The sequence below is a fragment of the Psammomys obesus genome, unplaced genomic scaffold, assembly GCF_907164565.1.
Source record: "Psammomys obesus unplaced genomic scaffold, mPsaObe1.curated_primary_1811, whole genome shotgun sequence".
Taxonomy (NCBI): domain Eukaryota; kingdom Metazoa; phylum Chordata; class Mammalia; order Rodentia; family Muridae; genus Psammomys; species Psammomys obesus.
Genome location: NW_026585644.1, coordinates 38,748,026 through 38,772,673, shown reverse-complemented (window position 1 = coordinate 38,772,673; position 24,648 = coordinate 38,748,026). Strand labels below are relative to the sequence as shown.

Genomic DNA, 24,648 nt, shown 5'->3' with positions numbered 1-24,648 from the left:
TTCCTTCCTCTCTCTAAACTATAGAGAGACTATTCAACTGATCCTTCACCTTCCATGGTTGTACATTTCCTCAGAATTAATGAAGTGGATTAAGACAGCTCTCTTCATGCCACATGGAACAGGCCCTGACATATTAACCCCACTGAGCATCACCAGAATGAGGTGCTGTGCCGGCTTCCAGGATACTGTGGTGAGGCATACGGGTCTCTGTTTCCAAGTGGCTCCAGGTACAGTGAATAAACAGGCATGCCAACAAAGAGGAGAACCAGGAGACACTGAAAATGACCAGCACCTGTCTGAAGTGAAACAGGTGATAAGCTGGGAGGAACGGCTGTAGGGGGACGTGCCTGAGCAGAAGAAGCAATGTGAGGAGAGGCACGGAGGGCCCGAGAATGAGGACATTTGGCACCCCAAGGCTCAGTTTGGCAGAAGTAGAGCATCGAGCATGGATGAAGGCACACAGTCATAATAAAAGCGAAGGACCAGATGGCAGAAGATCCTGGAGGTCCTAAAAAGCTCAGCAAAGTAGTCCACATGCTTGCAGAGAACACACTACCTAGCCAGACTGACAAAGTAAAAAAGGGCACACACTATGACACCATGTTTTCTTCTAGGCTGCCCTAGCAAAATGCCTCAGAGGCCAGGTAATTGTTTAAAAAGAACCCAAGAATCACATGAGCTTTTCTTCAGATAGTAAACAGCTGAGCCCTCCTTCTCCTAAAAGTTGCTTTAAAAATTGTTCTGGCTACAGATGCACTTTGTGATAATACTACAGGGACACCCATCACCTTCCCAGCCCGGGCATCTTTCTCTCCAATCAAAGATGACCTTGTTTCTCTGGATGTTGCCTCTTAATGTTACCTCGCTGCCTCTTTAACTAGCTCTTGGAACTGCCCTTCCATGAATTTGTTCTTCAGCCAGACCTACCTTTGACATGCTACACATACACACACACACACACACACACACACACACACACACTTTATTCACAAAGAAATCACACCCCCTTATTAAAAGCCAGCTTACCTCAAACTGACATGTGACCAATCCTATATAAAACAAAACTGGAGAAAAAGATGACATTATTTTGTGAAGCTTTTTGTATGGGAATCCCTTAACTTTCTGGTGCAAATCACTGAGTTTCCTCTGTCATGATTATAGGGCCGTTTCGCTATTTTTTAAATTTTTTCCACTAGAGCACAGGACTTGCTTACTTCTCTCCTCTGCGTAGAAGGCTGCTCTTCAGACACTAATCCAGTCTAAGACACAGGTTCTTGAAACTGAAGCCAAGATGACAGACTGAGTCTGACTGAAGGCCACTAATGGAGGCCCTTTCAGACACTCTCTATAGTTCAGACAAATAAAAAGCAGGCTCATGCTCAGCCCTAAATGGGATGTTTTTATCAAACCCCCTCTCTCAAGACTCAGGGTCTTTGTGGAGGATTGTAAGAGCCAGAGACGGTAGATGACTCCAAGGACACAGCATCATCAAGACACAACAAGACAGATGCACATTTAAACTCACAGAGACTGTGACAGCACACAGGACCTGCATAGGTTCAAACCAACAAAATCCCAGCACTGAAAGCGGAAGGTGACACAAAGACCCGCTCCTAACCTAGAAGCTATCTGAAGTTCATACCTGCTGGGAAATGAAAAATCAATTTTCTCCAATAGAGTGTTACTGGGTATATCAACCACACTCCAGGACAGGCTGCATGCCCAGAAGTAGTTGGCAACACAAATGAATGCCATTTTGTAGGTGTGTGTGTGTGTGTGTGTGTGTGTGTGTGTGTGTGTGTGTTTGTGTGGTTTTTGGTTTGTTTGTTTGTTTGTTTGTTTAATTGTTCTGATTTTTTTCTTTTTTTTTTCAGGTTCTGTACTTTTTGGTTGTTTTCCTGTTTTGTTTTTTGTTTGTTTGTTTTAATTTATGAATTTACTTTATATCCTGATCAAAGCTTCCCCTCCCTCTTCTCCTCCCAGACCCTCCCCCATCTCCCTATCCTCCCTTTCTCCTCAGAAGAGGGGAAGCCTCCCATAGAAATCAACCTGCCTTGGCATATCAAGTTGCAGTAGGATAGGTTGTATCTTCTCCTATGGCAGCTAGACAAGACAGCCCAGGCAGGGGAAAGGGATCCAAAGGCAGGCCACAGAGTCAGAAACAGTTCTTGTTTTTTGGAGTCCTACATGAAGACCAAGCTGCAGGACTGTTACCTATGTGCAGATGGCCTAGTTCCAGCCCATGCATGCTCTCTGTCAGTTCAGTCTCTGTGAGCCCCTATGAGCCCAGGTTATTTGATTCTGCAGGTTTCCTTGTGGTGTCCTTGACCTCTCTGGCTCTTTCAATCCTTCATCCCCCTATTCCACAAGATTCCCTGAGTTCTGCCTAATGTTTGGCTGTGAGTCTCTGCATATGTTTCCATCAGTTGCTGGGTGAAGACTCTCAGAGGTCAGCTATGACACATTCCTGTCTGCAAGTACAGCAGAATATCACTAATAGTGTCAGGGGTGGGCACTCATGGCATGGGTCTTAAGATGGGCCAGTCACTGGGCGGCCATTCCCTCAATTTCTGTTCGATCTTTAGTCTTGCACATCGTGTAGGCAGGACTAATAGAGGGTCTAAAGTTTTGTGGCTGGGTTGGTGTCCTAAACCTCCATTGGAAGTCTTTTCTGGTTACAGGAAATGGCTGTTTCAGATTCCATATCCCCTATTACTAGGGGTCTAAACTGAAGTCACCCTCATAGATTCCTGGGAGTTTCCAATGTCCTAGATTTCTAGCTTATCCAAGATACTGACTCCCCCACCCACGACTACTGATTCAAATCTCTCTCCCAAAACTCTCTCCTTATATTCTCCCACAACATGACCTCTCCTGTTGCCCTCCCCATCCCCCCTCCCACATAGCTCTCTCCCTCCATCTAACCCGACATCTATTCTATTTTCCTTTCTCAGTGAGATTCAAGCATCCCCTCTTGGAACCTCCTTGTTCCTTAGCTTCTTTGGGTCTGTGTATTGTAGCATGGTCATCCTGTACCATATGGCCATCATCCACCTATAAGTGAGGACATACTATGCATGCCTTTCTGGGTCTGGCTTACCTCACTCAGGATGATCTTTTCTAGTTCCCACCATTTGCCTGAAATTTTCATGATGACATTGTTTTTAATAACTGAGTAATATTCCATTGTGTAAATGTACCACATTTTCTTTATTCATTCTTCCATTGAGAGACATATAAGTTGTTTCCAGTTTCTGGCTATTATGGATAAAGCTGCTATGAACATAGTTGAGCAAGTGCCCTTGTAATATAGTGGAGCATCTTTTGGATATTTTCCCAGTAGTGGTGTAGCTGGGTCTTGAAACTGAACTATTCCCAGTTTTCTAAGAAACTGCCAAACTGATTTCCACAGTGTTTGCACTCCCCCAGCAATGGAGGAGGGTTCCCCTTTCTCCACATCCTCTCGAATGAATGTGTTATCACTTGAGTTCTTGATCTTAGCCATTCTGATGGGTGTGTGAGACAGAATCACAGAGTTGTTCTGATTTGCATTTCCCTGATGACTAAGGGTGTTACACATTTCTTTAAGTGTTTCTCAACCATTAGAGACTTTTCTGTCAAGAATTTTCTGTTTAGATCTATACCCCATGTTTGGTTTGTTGATGTCTAGTTTCCTGAGTTACTTACATATTTTGAGTATCAGCCCTCTGCAAGATGTAAGTTTGTTGAAGAACTTTTCCCATTCTGTAGGATACCATTTTGTCCATTTGATGGTGTCCTTTATGTCCATTTATTATTGTTTTTCTTAGAGCCTGAGCTGTTGATGTTCTGTTTAGAAAGTTGTCTCCTGTGCCAATGTGTTCAAGGCTCTTCCAGACTTTATCGTCTATCAGATTTAGTGTATTCAGCTTTATACTGAGGTATTTGATACACTTGCACTTGAGTTTTATGCAGGATGATGAATACAGATCTATTTGCATTCTTCTACATGCAAACATCCAGTTAGTCTAGCACCATTTGTTGAAGATGTTATCTTTTTTTCATTGTATAGTTTCAGCTGCTTTGTCAAAAATCAACTGCCCATAGGTGTGGGTTTTTTTTTATTTGATTCCATTAATCAACCTGTCTGTTTTTATGCCAATGCCATGTGGTTTTTACTACTATTGCTCTGTAGTACAGCTTGAAATCAGGAATGGTGCCATCTCCAAAAGTTCTTTTATAGTACAGGATTGTTTTGGTTATCCTGGGTTTTTTGTTCTTCTATATGAAGAATTGTTCTTTCATTCAATGTAATTCCCATCAAGTTACCAACACAATTCTTTACAGGCCTTGAAAGAAAAATTCTCAACTTCATGTGGAATAACAAGAAACCCAGGCTAGCTAAAATAATCCTCTACAATAAAAGATCTTCTGGAATTATCTCCATCCTTGATATCAAGCTATCCTATAGATACAGAACAGTATCTATAGGATATAGTATCCTATAGATATAGAACAGTAATAAAAACTACATAGTACTGGCATAGAAACAGACTGGTGGATCAATGGAATCGAATAGAAGACCCAGAAATAAACCCACATACTTATGGACACCTGATTTTTTACAAAGATGGCAAAACTATACAATTGAAAAAAGGTAGCATCTTCAAAAAATGGTGCTGGTCTAACTGGATATCTACATGTAGAAAAATGCAAATAGATCCATACTTATCACCCTGCACAAAACCAAAGTTCAAGTGGATCAAAGACCGCAACATAAAACCAGACACACTAAACCTGTTAGAAGAAAAAGTGGGAAAGAGCTTTGAACTCACTGGCACAGGAGACAACTTCCTGAACAGAACACCAACAGCACAGGCTCTAAGATCAACAATCATAAATGGGACCTCATGAAACTGAAAAGCTTCTGTAAAGCAAAGGGTACTGTCACCAAAACAAAACAACAGCCTACAGACTGGGAAAGGATCTTCACCAAACTTATATCTGACAGACGGCTAATATCCAGAATATATAAAGAACTCAAGAAGTTAAAAAGCAACATATCAAGTAATCCAATTAAAAAATGGGGTATAGAGCTAAACAGAGAATTCTCAATAGAGGAATATCGAATGGCAGAGAAACACTTGAAGAAATGCTCAATGTCCTTAGTCATCAGGGAAATGCAAATCAAAATGATCCTGAGATTTCACCTTACACCCATCAGAATGACTAAGATCAAAAACTCAAGTGACAACACATGCTGGAGAGGATGTAGAAAAAGGGGAACCTTCCTCCATTGCTGGTGGGAATGTAAACTTTTAAGACCACTTTGGAAATCAATCTGGCACTTTCTCAGACAATTAGGGATAATGCTACCTCAAGATCCAGCTACATTTGCTCAATGGTGTTCATAGCAGCATTATTCATAATAGCCAGAATTTGGAAACAACCCAGATGTCCCTCAGTTGATGAATGAATACAGAAATTGTGGTACATTTACACAATGGAATACTACTCAGCAATTAAAAACAGGAAATCATGAAATTTGCAGGTAAATGGTGGGAACTAAAAAAGATCATCCTGAATGAGGTATCCTAGAAGCAGAAAGACACACATGGTATATACTCACTTATAAGATATTAGACATATAATATAAGATACTCATACTAAAATCTATACACCTAAAGAGGCTAAGTAAGAAGGAAGAACCTGAGTAAGATGACCAATCCTCATTCAGAAAGGCAAATGGGATAGAAATCAGAAGATGGAGAAAACAGGGAACAGGACAGGAGCCTATCACGGAGGGCCTCTGAAAGACTCTACCCAGTAGGGTATTAAAGCAGATGCTGAGACTCATAGCCAAACTCTGGGCAGAGTGCAGGGAATCTTATGAAAGAAGGGGGAAATAGAAAGACCTGGAAGGGAATGGATTTCCACAAGGAGAGCAACAGATCCAAAAATCTGGGCCCAGGGGTCTTTTCTGAGACTGATATTCCAACCAGGGCCATTCATGGAGATAACCTAAAACCCCTGCACACCCATGGCAGGTCAGTCTCCAAGTGGGTTTTTCCTAGTAATGGGAACAGGGACTGTCTCTGATATGAACTCAGTGGCTGGCTCTTTGATCATCTCCCCATGAGTTGGGGTGGGAGTGGGGTAGACAGTAGCCTTACCAGTCCACAGAGGAAGACAATACAGACAGTCCTGATGAGACCCTGATAGGCTAGGTCAGATGGAAGGGGAGTAGGGCCTCCCCTATCAGTGGACTGGGGAAGGGGCATGGGAGGAGAAGAGGGAGGAAGGGAGGGACTGGGAGGTGATGAGGAAAAGGCCTACAGCTGTGATACAAAGTGAATAAATTGTAATAAATTAAACAAATTTTAAAAAGAAAAAAAAGAATACCACTAGTGACAGTATACAATTTAAAGTAAATATAGAAATATTCTGCATGATGGTGTTTATTATTAGGAAATAATTGTAGATGATAGATAGATAAATGGATTGATATATATTATATATATATGATAGACAGATGATAAATAATAGATAGACAGATAGATGGCTAGCCTAGAATTCTCTATGTAGACCAAGCTAGGCTTGAACTCACTGAGATCCACCTGTCTCTGCCTCCGAAGTGCTGGAATTAAAGGTGTGTTCTATTATGCTCTGCCAACAATAAATATATTTTGGAGTAGTTTCTTTGGTAAGGTTCTCGGCATTCTATATTGCCCTATGAAAGGCAACCACTTTGTTTTACTGTTGTAACAAATCACCTCTAAAACCCAGAAAGTATTCCCCATAAAATTTAATGGGAAGAAAATACAGTCTCTGGTTAATCAGAATGACCCAGAGGCATTTTCATGGATGAGCCTCAGGAGGCCAACACAATACAGCTGGCAAAGAATGAATGGTTCAACTTTTAACAAAGTTGAAAAAAAAATTCTTTTTCCCCACCCTGAGCTGTTATGACGGTTTATTTACTGCTTCACCGAGAGGCATTTTCTTCCCTTCTTGGGAAGAGAACCTTCCTAGCATGGATTCAGCAAGGTGAACTGCTCTCTCCTCTCCTGAAGCACAGTCTTAGGAAGCTGACTTCTAGGACAAGTGGGGAGGTTTCCAACACAGAGCATGAGGTGAAAGAAAGAACCGTGGGTGGCCATTATCTCAGAAAGTGACCTTCCAAAAGCACCGGTTCCCCACCTGAAAACAGTGAGCAGCATGTCTTTTTCTCTTGTTTAAAATGATTGATAGGTATCAGCATCACCTTTCAGAGCGCTTCCTTAGTGAGCAGCAAGAGAGGGAAGTCCAACTATCCAAGCTCAAAGCTGAAGGCGCTCCATAGTGTGGACTCAGTCAGACTTCCCTGGAGGACTCGTAGTTTATCATTGTTAAGGAAAACTATTCTCAGTTCCACAAACCGATCGTGTTTCTTTCTTCACACCAGATTTAAAATTCTTCCTCCCCACATCAACTTTTTGCCCCTCGTTGATTTTTATATGAAGAGTTTATGATGTTTAGAGTTTTCCAGCCCTGTCAGTCAACAAGCAGGCAGCATACACTGACTCCCTGTGTGACGATATGCTGAGGAAAGGAGCTAAATGGAGGAAGAGAGGGACATGGCTCCCCTCTTCAATTACCCTCCACCAGCTGGAAGCAATGCCTCACCTCCTTTCCAGGCTCCTGCTCAGAATGGTCCGCCTTGTGTAGGACTCTGTATACATCTCTGTCATCTCCTCCTCGGAGCAGTAGCTGTATGATTTGTTCATCTTGTACAACCTAGTATCCCACCATGCGCGTTGCCACTAATACATGGTCAGACAAAGCAACACAAGATGGCTCCTTGTTTAAAACCTAGGACCCTACCACATGCTTAATCATGTGATGCAGGGTTAGAGGGAGCAACCCAAGATACCTGGAGGTACTGCAGCACTGCAACAAAACAGTTGCTTCAGTCAGGGACAAATGCCTCCGCTTCTCACGGCTGCAGGTTATGGCCGCCACCACCTTGTTCTCGCAAATGAAACGACGGATGGCGACAAGGTCTCTAAAAGATCAAACACGTTTCTTCACGGTGTTACTTCATGGGTGTTCATGAGACAAGAGCCCTTTCTGAATACTCAGAGAAACCGCACAGGATAAACACAATACAGAGCAGTTGCAGCCCCTTTTCCTGCCCCTTCATGAGGCACATCAAATGGGGTTCTGCGGTTTTTGTGATATTCTGTCTGTGAGGCCGGTGAGTCTTCAGTTGCTTTCTTCACTCACAGACATCCGATTTTCATTACACAACACACACACACATTAAAAAGCCACTGACAACGCCACATTGAATGGAAAAGACTGGCCCAATGTTAGATAAGTTTTCATTTTCAAAAGAAAGAAATGGAGGAAAGAGAGAAGCAGAGATAAACTTGCTGTCACTGTAAACAAATGAGTATAATTAGAAGTCTGCTTTGTAGACAGTGTGACTCAGTGTAAATCTTCTGCCCTCCATCTTCCTCTCACAAGGTGAGTTCATGCTAGAGAAGTACTGCATCTCTTGAAAATCACCTCCATGGGGCCTCACTCTTTTCCTTATTTTTTAATGCATATATTTATTTATTTTGGGTCACTGGGGCCTTGTGCATTCTAAGCAAGCATTCTGCCACTGACCTACAGCCACAGCCCAGAGGCCTCACTCTGAGAGTCACATTAAGTAGAAAGTCCACTTCCTGATCCTCCCATTGCACACTCAATGGCAGAGATTATTAGGTTTACATCGCCAGAGAAGTAGAGGAGTACTTGCATCTCTCACACCTGCCAACCCAACATGCCATCAGCACAGCACAGAAGGCCAGCTCAGAAGCCACATGAATAAAGAAGGGATCCAAGGCACAACCTGCTACAGAGCAAGCCTCTGCATGTTTGTATGGGGTAACCTGGGACCACAGAGCACACAGAACCAGAGCATGGCTCTAAGTCAAGATTCTGGCCCTTAAGTACGAGGTTCAGCTACCTCATACATTCTCCGTCTCCCTCCTTAATTCAGACATTCTCACTCTCCCTTCTTCTCCATCCCCCCACCTCTCTCTGCAGCCTTCCACATGTTTCAACTCCATGAGGTTCTTCAAGAAGTCAGACTCCAGAGAATTAAGTATGTGAATGACATAAAGCGATGGTTCCACTTTGAGCTAAGCAGCTGGCTGTGTGTCTAAGTCCAGCTCACTTAATCGTCTGTGCCTGCTTCCTTCTGGCAAAAGTTGGGGGACGGTAAGATTTGTTCCACTGCCCTCAAAGAAATGAAAATCATGAGAAAAATGTTGCAAATTTTCTCTACTGTGGCTCGTGTCATTACAGGTATCCTAACTGTGAACTTCATGTGATTTTCCTTGCACTGTTTTTGGCTCCTTTGGGGCAGGGATCCGCAGACTTGAACTTAAGATAAACCCTGCATACAAACTGCCACTGGGGCACAGAAACTGCTCTCTCACATACTGCCTCTGGCTGCATCCCTTCACAGCTGCAGAGAGGAGCTGCTATGACAGAGGCCAAAGGGCTCTTGAATTCTGAATTATATTGTCTGGCTTTCCTCAGAAAAGCGCTCCAGGCCAAGTCCTTCAGTACCCTTAACTATAGCAAGCCAAGGCCAGTTGTTAGCAAGTTATGAGCATTGAATTTTCTTTCTGCAAGTTATACTATTTTCTATACATGTCCTATTTGTCAAACGATGTATGACATTATACAAAAGTATACAGGGGGAAAATAAATTAGAAAACTCCTCTTTATAGATAATAAAATTATACTACACCAGTAAAGTCCAAAAAATACTAAAGCATGCAAATAATTTTTTAGGGTTTTGTTTGTGTGTTTGTGTGTTTGTGTGTGTGTGTGTGTGTGTGTGTTTGAAGGATCACACTTTATAAGCTTGTTAAGCCATCTCTTTTCAGTAAAGATAAATTACAAATGATGCCCATCAAGCCAGCTAATATTTGAGCTAAAATTCAAGACTAAAATTACATTGGAAAGAAATGAAAGATTTCTCATGATTTCCGTTGTGAAACTACTCGTTGTAAATAAAAATTTGAAAACCTTCAACTGTGCTTACACTTTTGAAAAGTCAGATTGCAATGTCAATCCTTTTGGGAGGGTGTTGCTGGGGTGTGATTCTGAGCTGCTCTTGTGAGTAACTGTGTGGTGCACTGCATTCTGAACCAGCTATGTGTACTCTGCCCCCAAACAGTTGGGCCACCACCAAAAAGGAAAGTGTGCGGCGGCGTGCGTTAACAAGCAGACTTCCCGTTTCTCAATGCCTTCAAATATTTAGTTTCAAAATGAATACACTGCAAGCCAGAAAAAAAAAAAATGACTACCCATTCAATTACTTCATCATTGCTTCTGTAAACATTTGCCATAATGTCAGGGGACTCGGACAATGCTAATGATGACGAAGAGGAAGCAGCAAGAAAGGTAAAATGAGAGGAAAAGGCACCAAGATCTAGTATCTCCTGCCAGGTTTACTTTCCCCCTTCTTCTCCTCGTTTAAAAAAAAAAAAAAAAAAGGGCCAAAAAACAATACTATTAACTTCTGATATTAAAAGCCATAAGACAACTGAGAATGTAATATGCAAGGCTCTATGTTGAACCTCCATATGACAATAAAAATAAATAAACAAATAAATAAATAAATATAAATGGATAAATAAATAAACCTCACAATGTAATATTTTAAAGGTAAGTTTTAGGAGTCACTACATATAATCCCATTTATTTTAGGGGATGAGAAAAACTGAGTCCCCGAAGTCCTAAATGGCATGTCTTGTGAACTCCCCGGACAGCAACAGAACCAAGACTCTAGTCTACCTGCCTGATCATCAGCTCATCACCCTTCGCCTGAGAGCGGGCTCCCCAGCCTACTAAGCACTACATGCCACTTGGCATCTAAAAGCTAAATCCTCCTTAAAACCTCCCCAAGTACCCCAGCCCTAGCCAGGAAAATAACAATACCCTGTTCAATCATAGGCACATTTTCTTTCCAAGTACAGATGATCAATAACACTTCTTGAGCCTCATTTAAAGTTTCTGCAATTGCCACAGACTAACCTAAGCACCAGTCAGGGCTTCAGGCTGCCCTTCATATTTTGTCTTGATGAAAATCAGTTTGAAATAGCATCCCTTTCCTGCACCTCTCAGACACACACTCCCAAGACTAAACAGCAATATTCCATAAAAAGACCAGATCTAGCCAGTGTTATTATCTGTCTGACATTTCGGTTATTCTTGTGAGTAACTCAGAAAGTAACATGGGTGTCTGGATTATTTGAGTACACATGGCAAGCCATAATTGGTCAAAAAATAATAAAAGGCTTTTTTTTGAGTGACAAAAATACTGTATTGCATGATGGCATGGCACTATGACAGCTTTCAGTAGACCGCAGTACTTTCTCCACTTACAAAAATGCAGAAAAGAAACAATTTTAAAAGAAGCAAAAATCCCGTCCACGCAGTCAGTAACTACTAGCGTATATTTAAAGTTTTTGTGGGCTGATGGCAATCCACTAGTCTCTCTTGTGCAAATTCATCTTATACATCAATCTATAACTCTGTCTCGTGATGCAGAGCAGACACGTGGCAGAAGAAACAAGTCTGCATCCTTTCCTAAACCGAAGTCCAGATTTTGACAGTCTTTAGGGGGAAAAGAATAAGGAGCCTCATCATTTACGAAGTGAAAACTTTTAATTTCGTTACAACTTTCCAGGTTACAGGAGTCAAATCTAATGCAAACTGAATTTATCAATAAGCTGGTAAAAGCTGAAACCAAGCAACGGAAGCTAGGCTTTTGGGTCTCACCTAGAAACTCACACTGTACCCTCCCCTCACCACACAGCTGGGGAGATGCTAAGTCACAAGAGGAAATATTCTAGTTGCCATTTCCCCAAGAAGTTAAAAATCAGGCTGAAAAAAAAAATATTTCAAAAAGCAGCTTCAAAGACCTCAAACAAGAAGCACGTTCCTTGTCAGAGGTAGAAAGCTGTTCAAACAGAGACAGCCAAGCGAACGGACGGATATCCAAGTGCTGGAATCTCGCAAAACTACTGGCGGTAAAGACGGTTAGGGACCACAGGGGAACTCACCCACTCGGAAGTTCGTGGCTGTCAGGGTGTCGGCTGCATGGCCGTTCTCACTAATGAGAGTGGTGGTGTTCCCCTTCTGGCAGCTGTTCTGACAGTTGCCCTTGGTGCAGGTCACCGTACAGATGCTCGGGGTGAAGACCACCTTGATGCGGCCAGTGTGGTTACTCACTAGGAGCAGAGGCAGACAGAGAAAGAACAACAAACATATCAGCTTAGTATCCATGAACTTGCCTTGGAAAAAAAATTTTCAACCGAAAAAAAAAAAAAAAAAAAAGAAGAAGGAAAAAAGAAAAGGAAAAGGGCAAGAGAGGGAAAGAGAGAGCCCACAGCCCGACAGGTTTCAGGCAGAGGGAAGCCTGCACTGCTCGCTGCTCTCTATCCAGTGGTGTCTCTGAAACAGGAGTAGGAAGCTTAACAAACAGAACTCCGGGATGCACTCCAAAACCACATTTGAAGTCGAGTCACTGGAGTGGGATTACTAACCACAATGCTGCACTTTATTCACGGGCAGACAAAGAGCAACATCCAGGGCAAGGCACATTAAAGAGCCAACCCCGACAGGCAGATGTGAGGCAAAGGGGGGGTGGCCCTGCACCTCGTGCTGAATAAACCCCTGTGTCCTCAACGCGCATACTTTCCCGTTTCTCCACTTATTAAGTCACTGTTTGCAGCCCGACCCCTGGAAATGTTTTAGGCATGCGGCATGTCTGAAAACATCTGTCTCAAATCTCCTGGCACCCTTAGCTGAAGTGATCACATCCTATGACGCAGCTCTAGGAGCCCACTTCTTTCTCACAACTCGGGCATCATTGGTACATATGAATTCCTAAAACCTGTATTTTGTTTTCCTGTGCATGGGGCTCCTCAAAGAGAAAGTTAGGGCCAATTATAGGGACAGACGGTCACCTCTGTTAAAACAGCCTGAGCTCTCACCATCGCTGAACACAGACCACCTGAAGAAGGAATTCACAAGATACTTTCTTAAAAGCCCAATGCTATAATCTGACGGGCTAGTTGAGGTGGCACTGTATCATACAGCTGGGCACTGAGCCAAAACTGCACTGTGGTTTTGAATCCGGCTCAGTTCTCATGTGACTTTTTACATTCCATTTCACCATTTTCTCTAAAACATGAAAGAATTGCAACTGATATCTTCTAGCCAGTCATAATTTTCAAAGTCTGCATGTAGGGCCGGCCAACTATGGCCCACAAGCCAAACCTGACCCACTGCTCTTTGTCAATAAAGTTTTATTGGAACACAGCCACACTCACTATTTATGGCTGCTGCTGACGACACAGCACAGTTATACTGAGACTACATAACCTCAGCATACCTGCTCTTCACAGCTATACATACATACATACATATATACATATATATGTACTGTAGAATTCTATACTATAGAATACTGCCCCATTTTGAGTTCTGTGTGGGTACTTTCATTCAGGTCCTTCCTCCTTCTCAGCTCCAAAGCATTAAGTAGAGCTGTTGGCAGTTAACTGATGACAGTGACAATGAGAATAACAGTTTAAGTTTTCTGAGAAACAGTGTCCTTATCCTGCCAATCTTCATGGAATTTCCAAAGGGGACCAGTGCTTAGTCAGCCTATCCAATCTTACTCCTTCCCCTCTCTGGAGTTCTCTGGCCTGATAAGAGCTGTATTTTCATAAAAAAATCATCCAGGGTGATGTCTCTAGAGACTCGCAATCAATTAAGGTGCGCCTCAAACCTTAGCTTAGAAACCAAAGTTTAACCAGAGGAACCATTACAATTTCAAAGTTGGAGTGGAACCTCCGAGGCTTTCCTGCAGTGGTCTCTCCTTCACTGATGGGATCACAAGCATCAAACAGTCCTCCAGGCTCGGATCTGACCATGTCTCATGACAGGGCTCTCACCCTGTCCACCAATAAGTGTGTTCTTGAAGCAACTTGAAGCATCACTAAACTCATCACACACTAAAATGTGTTCCTGAAGAACCTTATTAGTCCAAATGCAGGTCTCCATATCTCACAATCCAACTGCCACATCATCACAGGCTAGAATTAAAAGAGTTAAAAGCTGGGTTGGCCTGCTTCAGATGATTTCTTGGAAGGAAAAGAAAAAAGACCCTCAGTTCTTTTCAAACGGTTTTCCAAGGAAGTTTTTCCTTCTCCAGGGGTCCTAACATTATGGGCTAAGACAGGTTGTTTAAGCCAGGTATGAAGATGCATACCTGTAACTTGGGAAACTGAGGCTGGAAGATTGTTGAGAGTTTGTTTTACCTAATGAGTACCAAGCTAGCTAGAGCTACATAGCCAGACCCTATCTTAAGAAAAGAAAAATTGGAGAATGAGCTGCCTATGGACTACATCTGAGCAGAGGGGAGGGGCTCTCTCTGATATGGACTCAGTGGCCTACTCTTTGATCACTTCCCCCTGGGAGGAGGGGGTCGCAGAGGAAGACAATGAAGCCAGTCCTGATGAGACCAATAGGCTAGGGTGAGATAGAAAGGGAGGAGGACCTCCCCTATCAGTGGACTAGGGGAGGGGCATGGGGGAGAAAAGATAGGGAGGGTGGGACAGGGAAGAGATGAGGGAGGGGGCTACAGCTGGGATACAAAGTAAATAAATTGTAATAAATGATAGATAGATAGATAGATAGATAGATAGATAGATAGATAGATAGATAGATAGATGGATGGATGGATAGATGGATAGATAGATAGATTTTTAAAAAGAAAAGAAAATTGGGATTTAAGAAATGAGAAAGAGGAAAAAAGGAAAGAAGGAAGGAAGAAGAAAGGAAGGAAGGAAAGGGTTTAATAAAAATATTTTACTTGCAAACAGGGCTTTCAGCATCCTTCAAAATGGAATTGTATAAGCAGCCGCTGTGAGGACTTAAGCAGAGGCTCACAGTCTATAGAAGGCTAAGCAGTAATTATTTCAGGAATGCAGGCCAAAGGACACCATCAGAACCATTTGACTCTGCTGACATAGCCTAAATGCACCTGTACCAAGCAGTCTGGAGGGCTGGAAAGATGGCTCAGTGCTTGATGCTTTATCCTGAGGGCTGGAGTTTGGTTCCCAGTACCCATATTGGGCAGCCCACAAACACCTTTGACTCTAGCTCCAAGGGATCTGATGCCTCTCTCTATCCTTCACAGCCGACCCTCCCCTCACACACAGATACAGACATAGAACGCTTTTGAAAAGCAGCATGCAAGTGGTGAGCGTGGTTGTGTTCCAGCAAAACTTTATTTAAAGAAACACTTTGCTGCACACAAGTTTAAATACTTACATAAATACTTCCAGCTATCTACCTTAGCAATTTAAGATCACGCAATGGAATACTGTCAGCAGCTGAATGGAATTCTCCCAGGTTTCGTCTGGGTTTTAAACAGTAGCACGAACAAATCAGCTTGGGCTCCACACTGTCAGACCATGCTTACAAATATCTTGAGGACACTCTGTATACACACAAGTTTGGGGGGGGCAGGTCCCACAGGTGACATCTTCTCTCATCAGAAGACTAGAGACTTGTATTTCTTCTGGTTCACAGTACAATATTGGCATCAAAAGCCCTGGGTCAACTATTCTGTCTTCTCTGGCATTCACCTGTTAGCACCAGCAACTGTTATATGGATGCCCAGTCACCTAAATTACACCTGTTTAGGTGAACTGAGACTTCCAGTGTCAGCAAGCACTAAGTCGTGAGTGATGCCTCACCTCGGAGCTACCGGAGTCCCTTCTGAGGCCCCTGAGTGTCCCCCGGCCCATTGTTTTAAACATTTATATTTCTTTGCCAAAAATTATCTATATATTTTTTGGCCCCGGACCATCTGGGTTTTCAAAAGGCAGAGACAGTTTCATATGACTTAATCTTGATTTTTGCAACATTCACCTTGTCCTGGAAGCAGAGGATACACAGTTTGCCATGCTTTCCCTTGTATTTTGCTAGCATTCTGCCAGAATCTAATACCAAAATTGATGCCTATATTCCTGACGGGTCCTTTCATTTCATCTTGAAGCATTTAATTCTTCATAAAGATCCGTTTGAGATTTTCACACCAAACTCTCCAAAACCAGTATCAGAAAGAAAGAAAAAAAAAGTTAACACTAACCGGTTATTCAGATTCCTAATAGGATGTCAATAAGCACTGAGTGGATTCAAAGATATACCCCCAGACCCTAAACCACTTATACCCACCTAAGAAGGGTTCTAAATTTTAACAGTATCCCACTCTTCAGAGCTCCAAACTCCTCAGATGTGAGGAATAAAAGACTACACTCGTCACCACCCAAGAGTCCAGGAGGATGTCACTATGGATGTGAGCTGTCCTCCGAAGGAGACATCCTCATGAGTCACCTACGGCTGAAGACTGTTGTGTTTTGTATATGGTTGCTAGCAAATGTTAAAGAAATAAAGCGATGTCATAACCCAGCCAGCCCCTCATAGGACTGGGACTCACAGGCTGCTGGAGGTCATCTCTGTCTAAGACCCTGCTTCATAAAGAGTGTACAGGTCCCGGCTAACAGTGGTCGAAGACCCTGGTCAAAGGCATCTCCTAGATGATAAGAACCAATAAATCCAAGAAGCCAAAAAGGAGACCAGTCAGGAGTTAGCAGGGAGCTCACTGGATAGCTTTCACCCTTGTTCTCTCTGAGAGAAAATAAATGTTCATTTTAAAAGATCCTTGCAGGTAAATCAGCCCCAGAAATCTTAAGCCAGCCCTGTAAGACCTTGAGTCTTAGAGGCCTTGGCTAAAAGTCGAGATTGCCTCAAGCCACGAAGCACCTCTGCTGGGCCTCCTAGTCAGTCAGTCAAAGACGCTCAGGAATCAACATCCAGTCTGCAGCTTTTGCCAGACCCTGTGTGAACTTAACCTCCAAGAACGAGCACCGAGGCATGGCTCACAGGCATTCAAAGTGGCAAGTGCAGCAGAAGCAAAGCCGATACCCTCCCAAGATTTATCTTAAAATGAAAAAGGAAAAAGAAAGAAAGAAAAAAAAAAGCTTTCATTTGTGCTGCATACTCGCTACCCAAAGAGAAAACTCAAAACTATGGAAACTGTTCCTGACAGTTGGACTTCAGCCTAGAAAGGAGCACAGTTGCCATCTTTCAGTCAGTCATCGGACCACGATGTGACAAAAAACCGAGGCAGCCAGAGAAATAAACATAACGAGTTTAAGCCTCACTGCAGATGTCATGAACAAATACGGCCTCCTTAGCATTCACCCAGAATGCTGCAACAGCAGGTTAGCACTCATCCAAACTAAACAGCAGGCAGCAGCGAGCACAGGCAGTGTCCATCAGAGGCGGCCTTCCACGGAACGCTATCACCCTGCCATTAACTGAGGCCCAACTCAAGAGACACACAGGCTGAGTCAACACGGGTTGACGTCCTCTCCTCTCACCGAGAGAGAGAGAGGCTGAGCCAACAGGTCATGCCACCACTTGCAGTCCATTACTTGCCTCAAGGCCAAGAGTTCTTTGAAGGACAAATCTTAAGAGCATCCGATGCTGCTGAGTCCAACAGGACATTACCACACAGCTCCAGACTTAACTCCTGCTAGAGTATTAAAGCAATGCCCACAGAGTGTTCTACCTTCTTCAAACAAGGTGGACAGGACTAACATCCAATCCATTACCTCATGGGGTAATACCCAGGATTGGAAAACCTTCCAGGAAGGAATGTTCAGGGAGTTTTCTACTGTGAGTTTGGACAGGAACCTTCTTGCCACACTGGTGAGGTGATTAAGCTCCAATGACAGTTGACCCTTGCTCTCCCTTCCCAATTCTCCCTTAGTAAACAATGGAGGAAACAACAACTGTATTTCTCTTGAGTGCACACACACAAATAAAATTTCCTTGCATTTATACACTGCTATAAAAATGGCCTTATGGAAAGACAAAGAGAGAAGTAGAAAATTGCATTTAGCAAAACAATAAATTCCTTCGTATGACCTGAGAACACGGCTAATCAAAAGGCAGAAATGAGGGGCCTGAGAAATGGCTCATTTGACAAAGTGCTTACTCAGGACACATAAGGGTCTGAGAGCCAGAACCAGAACCCACATTAAGAAGAGAAAAGGCTGTGCATGGGGATGTGCGCCTTTGATCTTGTAATCCCGAAGCTGAAGGGATGGAAACAGGAGGATCTCCTAGGCTCACTGGCTGGCCAGCCTAACCAAATTGGCTAGCTCTTGGCTCCAGTGAGAGCCAAGTAAGAGATCTTATCTCAAAAGATAAGTTTGATGGCTCCTGATGCTGAACTCTGTCCTACACACACACACACACACACACACACACACACACACACACACTCACACTCACACTCACACACAGGAATGTATACCTGCCTACACATGCCCACTTGTGCATGCAATGCAAAAGTCCAATACATACGGTGTTTTAAAATATGAATCTAAATGGCCCCCACTCAAGGTCAATCCCTCCACTGACCACCAGACCCACCCTGTCCACTCTGGCCTTCTCGAAGATTCCTCCTCCTCCTCCTCCCGTCCTCATTAGCACACAATCGTAGTGTATTGTCTTCATATTTTTATTAATTTTATTAATTAATTCTATTCTACTCTACTCTATTCCAGATTCGCTGGCTTGCAGTCGTGGTGTATTGTTTTCATATTTACGTGATTCTATTCTGTTCTACTCTATTCCAGACACAGTTGCACTTTTATAACCTCCAGAATAGAAAACTGTCAGGTCCAGAAGGTAATCCATTCCTCCCCAAAAAGGCAGGACCACTGACTTAGTCCAGGATTGAGTCTAGGCCCCAACCTGGACTACAGGATTTCTGGTGATTAGATAAAAGCCAAGATTTCTCAGGAGCTTGTGAAACTGGCTCCATCTGCCAAAAAGAGTCAATTCTTTTACTTTTGTGAGATTGGACAAATGGCTATTCAGGTTCCTATCAGCATACAAAGCCCATGCTGGACTCCAGCATATCACAAGTGCCTTGATATAAGTCCATGCTTGTGTCCTAACCTTTCTCTCCTCCTCCCTCTATCCTAAACTCTCTCTAGCTCACAGGTTTCCCTTTCCCTACCTACTCATCTTTCTTATACTATTCCCACTGTACTTATTCTCTCTCTTACTTGTACTTACTCTTTCTTATTTCTCCTCTCCTTCCCCTCCTTCCCCCAAGCTGTGCTCCATTCCATGTCTCTCTTGCTATCTTACTATCTCTACTATTCTCTCCTTTCCTGTTTCCCTAGTCCTGGCCATGTCCAGTGTGCTCGCCATGTTCAGTCTACTTCGTTTTCTCTCTGATCTCTCTTAAAACCTTAACCACATCACGCAGTGGTCATGTTATCAGTCTCTCTACTGCCCACCCTCCCCACACACACACACACAAAACTGTCTTCTAACTCTCCTACCATTTCCTCTTCAGTTTGATGAAACCAACCAGGCTTTTCTGTCAATTCTCCATTCTACCTGCCTGTAGGGAGATGACCAGTGGCCTCCACACTGTCAAATGCAACAATTTCTCTGCTACCTCTTGTTCTTGTCTACTATATATGGCTCACCATAACACCCTCTTTTGTGACATATATTCCTCATTTGATGTCTAAGTTACCCTAATCTCTCATGGTTGGCTCTTTCCTTGACTTTCTCTCTTCTAATCCTCATGATTCAGCCCATAGGACAGCCCCAGAGCTCAGCCTTTGTAGCCTTCACTTCCTTATACTAAATTCATAGATGACTCTATCCTACCCTATTTCATGGACTTAGACACCATCCATGGAGTGCTGTGGAGTAACATGTAACAGCAGCCTATATCACCTTAATCTTTTGTGTGTGTGTTTACTCATATCATATGGAAAGCACTGTACGTGCATACATGCACACATAAACGTGTGTGTGTGTGTATATAGATACAAATACACCAACTGAAGACAACTGTGCCCAATTCTGCCACTCTGGCTTTCTCACCATTCCTCAAACACCCACACAGCCCTGTCTTCAGCCTTTGTATTTGTTCCTTCAGCGAGAATATCCTTCTACACATACAGTGTTCCTTCCTTCATTTTCTTCTGGCTTCTCCAATCACAGTATCAGGAAGGTCTCTCACTGCAACCCAAGATGAAAGTCCAACACCACCCCACACTGCCAAATTGTACTTTGCATTTCATTTTCTGATGGATGTAAGTTTCTTTTTATCAATAACAAAAGAATGAAAATAAGCCATCTCATACCAATACTTAAGTAACAACAGAGTGAAAAATGGACATGACATGAAATTAAATAAATATTAATATTTATCTGTGAGAAATTACAGGACTTTCACACCTGTGAAACCTTTACTCTTAAAATTCATTTGTTATATATACCTTCATCTAGAGAAGTACTTTAATTACTAGCACATCAAAGCAAGAGAAAGCAGGAGCCATTACGACTGTAAATCCTGTGGTTATTATAAAACATTTTCTCTAAATCATTAAAACATTACCAAAATAGCTAATGATATTTTTTAAGTAAAACAATTTTTAAATTAAATAAAACCAATAGAAACAGCATGTTATCAAACAAAAAAAATAATTTTGCTACCAACATTTCACAACATATTATATAAAAAAAATCATACTGACATATGACAGAAAGCCCCTTTTATTTCAAAGATAAAATCTGAGGTCTCTAAGGTGTTTGGTCGTCCGACTTACTAAGGATTCATTCGCTGCTAGCACACCATTGTCCAGATATAATAACTCTTAGCAAAGCAGTCAGTGATAAAATCCACCCCAAAAGACAACGACACTCTGGTTCTAAGCTCGGAGAGACAGACCACCCAAAAGTACATCCGTGAAGACAAAAGACTTCAACCCCTGCTTCCATGTATTTCAGGTCTAATTTCCTACCTCGTGCATTCAATCTTTGTTTTACTTTGAATCAAGAATTAATGGAGATGGCTCAGCTGGTAAAATGTTTGTGGGGCAAGAAGAGTGAGGACTTGTGTTCAGATGTTCAAAACCCAAATAAAATCCTGGCAGGTATTTTAGTTCACCTGTAATCCCAGCACTTGTGAGAAACAGACAAGGAATCTTTAAGGCAAACTGATGAGTTAGAGAAGCCAGAATCTACAAGATCCAGATGCAGGGAGAGACCCTGCCTGAAAACATTAAAGTACACAGTGAAAGAAAACACCCCAAACCAACCACAGGTCCCCATACACTTGCACATGAGCATACACATGCACACATGTATATAAATATGCATAAACACCACAATTACACACACACACACACACACACACACACACACACACACACACAAACCAACCAAAAAGGAGTGACAACTATGGTTTTCTCTGAACTCACCATTAATCCTGCCTCACCAGCCTCTACTGCTGTGATGACCTTTTTTTAAAAGCCAGTCTTTAAACATTTATAATATTTTTTAAGAATGTCACATTTTTTTTGAAGGGCCACATCTTGAGAATTTGGCATTCCTTTGATCTTTCATTGTCCTTCTTATACCTCTTTTAATACCATTTTCTTCTTTACATATAGAAGAAAGATTCCTATTTTTATCCCTGGAATAAAATCTATTATTTCTGAAGGTACAATATAATTTATAGTCAAAAGACTCTTACCCAACAAACAGTTTACTCACCCAGCAGGAGCTAGCCCAATATTTCAAGAAGGAAAACACAGTCTGCCATAAAACAGAGATCTAGCAAAACACACTAATGACTTTTTGACATTTTCATTCTCTGACCTCTTTGTAAAATAGTTTCCTTTAACCTCATCGACCCTTTAGGAGAACCAGTGACCCAAACATACTTCTTCAGTTTAGGGACAAGGAACACCCAGTGACATTCAGGAAAAATTCTGGACTGCAGTTGAGAGGTAGACATCACTGCGTGTGCCGATCCCCAATTGAGCCCACACTAACTAGAAAGGGCAACAGGGTGCATATCTTTGTCCTGGTGTCCCTGTGATCACAGCAAGAGGTTCTGTGATGTTCGTTCTGACACTACCTTCAGAATTCATTTGTCCAGAAGACATGTGGAAGACCCCACCTCATCACTAACTCTGATGCCTCCCAGGGCCTACCAGTGTGTCCCATCTAAAATGGACAATGGGATATGGATCGCTGTGACTCAAAAGTTGAAGAAAAATAGCTCCCAAAGAAGACAGGTCTTGAGTCAGTTAAAAGAAAGGAAGGAATGGAGGGAGGGAGGGAAGGAGGGAAGAAGCCTTTAGGGAGATAACCAACGGGCTCCACACTGTCAAATGCAACAACAATTTCTCAAGCTTGATGTAGGAAGCAATCGATAAACATGATCTAAAATACTCAGGGAGAGTTAGGAGTTTACCCAGGGGTGTGATTGTTTTGTTTTGTTTTGTTTGCTTGGTTCTGGGGGAGGTGAGCAGGTAGTAAGAGACATTCTGATTCAAGATGTTACTTTAATAGCTTGTCTCCCCTAGAGGAAAAAAAAAAACATTGATGGTATTTTTTTTCATATGTGAAAAATCTCTACCTCCCTCAATGATTTCAGGCCAGTACTTGAAGCATACACTTCAGACACCACAGCATGGCTTTGGGAACAAAGTGGGCAGAAGAGTAACTGACAAGATGGTATGTATCATCATTGTCAAGGAGAAGAACAAGATGAAGCAATCATCATTCACCTGCCTATACCCACTCCAACTGGCCGGTCTGCAGAGGCTGCCTACAGAAATAGTGCTTGGATATGCCTTGTGTGACTCAGATTTTCTGTCCCTTAATTTTGGAATGGAATTAGGTTTAATTTATCTCCACATTTGTTGTTTTTCAAAAAGCAAATGAGTAGAGACATTTGCCATTGGTCTATCACTCACCATTCCCATAAATAGTGTCTTGTATGTGGAGGAGAAAGGCTGACTAAACAGACAGACAGCTTCTGGATTATGCATTTACTGAGCAACAAATTCCAAGACTTACCCACAAACCTCAGGGGAGGCTCTTTCCCCCATGGATCTTAGCTCATCTCCAGTGCTCCCTCTGATAAATAGGATTCTACATGACCTAGATAGTCCTTGCTACAAACATTTCTGACAAAAATCAAACTCCTCTGAAGTAAATTAAGACCTTTCCTATCTAGACACAACTGACTCTCATCTTAAGCCACATCCTTATGGACAGCCAGGAAATTAGCCAAGCCATGATGTTCCGGAGTCTTTGTTTGCACAATTCCTTCACATGTAATTCCATTCCCCCTCAAAAAAATTCTTTTTGGTTTCCCTGAGTGCCATCATTTTGATGTTCTTTCCCTCCCCAACTTTGACCACCCTAAGTACAGATGAATGGCAGAGACCCATGTCCGCTTGAGTCTGCTTCCTTCTGTCTGCAGATGCCTCTCTACTTTGACACCTTCCTTTAGCCTCAGACAAAATGGGGGGGGGGGGGAGGATGTGTCTTTCTTTCATCCTTTCCTATCTATAACTAATGTTCCACCTGTTAACTTGAAAATGTTATCCCTGGAAATGAGAAAATAGTTCAGAGACAGAGAACATGAGTAGGGTAAAAAGGAAGAGCAGTGATCACAGTGACAAAGACTGAGGCTTCGGAGAGCACAGGAAGACAAAAGCGGGAACGGCAAAGGGGTAACTTGCACAAAGTGACTCATGGGTCCAAGCCATACATCTCTGAAGGAATTGAATATTCTTAAGCATGTTACCCTCATAAAGGAGACTTGGAAATACCCTGTGACACCAAAGAGAGATAGATGTGCAGGATGAAATGAACTAGAACACTTTACAAATGGAAATTATGCATAAAAGGAAGAGAATGTCAAAAGGCAGAGCAGATGGGCTGGGAAGTTGGCTCACTCAGTAAAGTGATTACCTTGGAAGCATGAGGTACTGAGTACAAGCCCCAGTACCCACACAAAGAGTAAAGCTGGATGTGATGCCACACACTTGCAATCCTAGTTCTGTGAAGGTGAAAACAGGCAGCCTAGCCTACTGGTTGAGCTCCAGGCCAATGACAGACCCTGTCTTTAACAAAGATAAGAAACTATGTCTCATGGGTGTAAGGTGAAATCTAGCCTTGCCAGGCCACAGAGGAAGACAATGCAACCAGTCCTGATGAGACTGATAGGCTACGGTCAGATGAAAGGGGAGGAAGACCTCCCCTATCAGTGGACTAGAGGAGGGGCATGGGAGGAGAAAAGGGAGGGATGGCAAGATTGGTAAGGGATGAGGATGGGGGACACAGCCGGGATACAAAGTGAATAAGCTGTAATAAATAATAATATTTTTTTAAATCAGAAAGAAACTATTTCTCTTTCTTTCTGAACGGATATTGCTCCTGAGAACATGGTGAATTCCCCAAGACCCAGTAGACATTCTGCAAGAAATGTGGCAAGCACCAGCCCACAAAGTGACACAGTGCAAGAAGGGCAAGGATTCTTCGTATGCCTGGGGGAAGTGGCGTTATAACAGGAAACAGAGTGGCTATGGTGGGCAGACTACACCTATTTTCCATAAAAAGCCTAAAACTACAAAGAAGATTGTGCTGACACCTGAGTGTGTCGAGCCCAACTGCAGGTCTAAGAGAATGCTGGCTATTAAAAAA

At 42.6% G+C, this 24,648-nt stretch overlaps 1 protein-coding gene across 4 annotated transcripts in view; it reads right to left on the bottom strand.

Annotated features, from left to right (window-relative positions):
- Ltbp1 (latent transforming growth factor beta binding protein 1) overlaps window positions 1-12,344 on the bottom strand; it is a 213,294-nt gene extending 200,950 nt beyond the window's left edge. For all 4 annotated transcript variants that reach the window (XM_055618275.1, XM_055618284.1, XM_055618293.1 and 1 more), the window contains exon 1: window positions 12,090-12,344. In XM_055618275.1, the coding sequence (XP_055474250.1) occupies window positions 12,090-12,312 (223 nt within the window). In that variant the 5' untranslated portion in view covers window positions 12,313-12,344. The remainder of the gene's footprint in view (window positions 1-12,089) is intronic.
- Window positions 12,345-24,648: the final 12,304 nt, after the last annotated feature.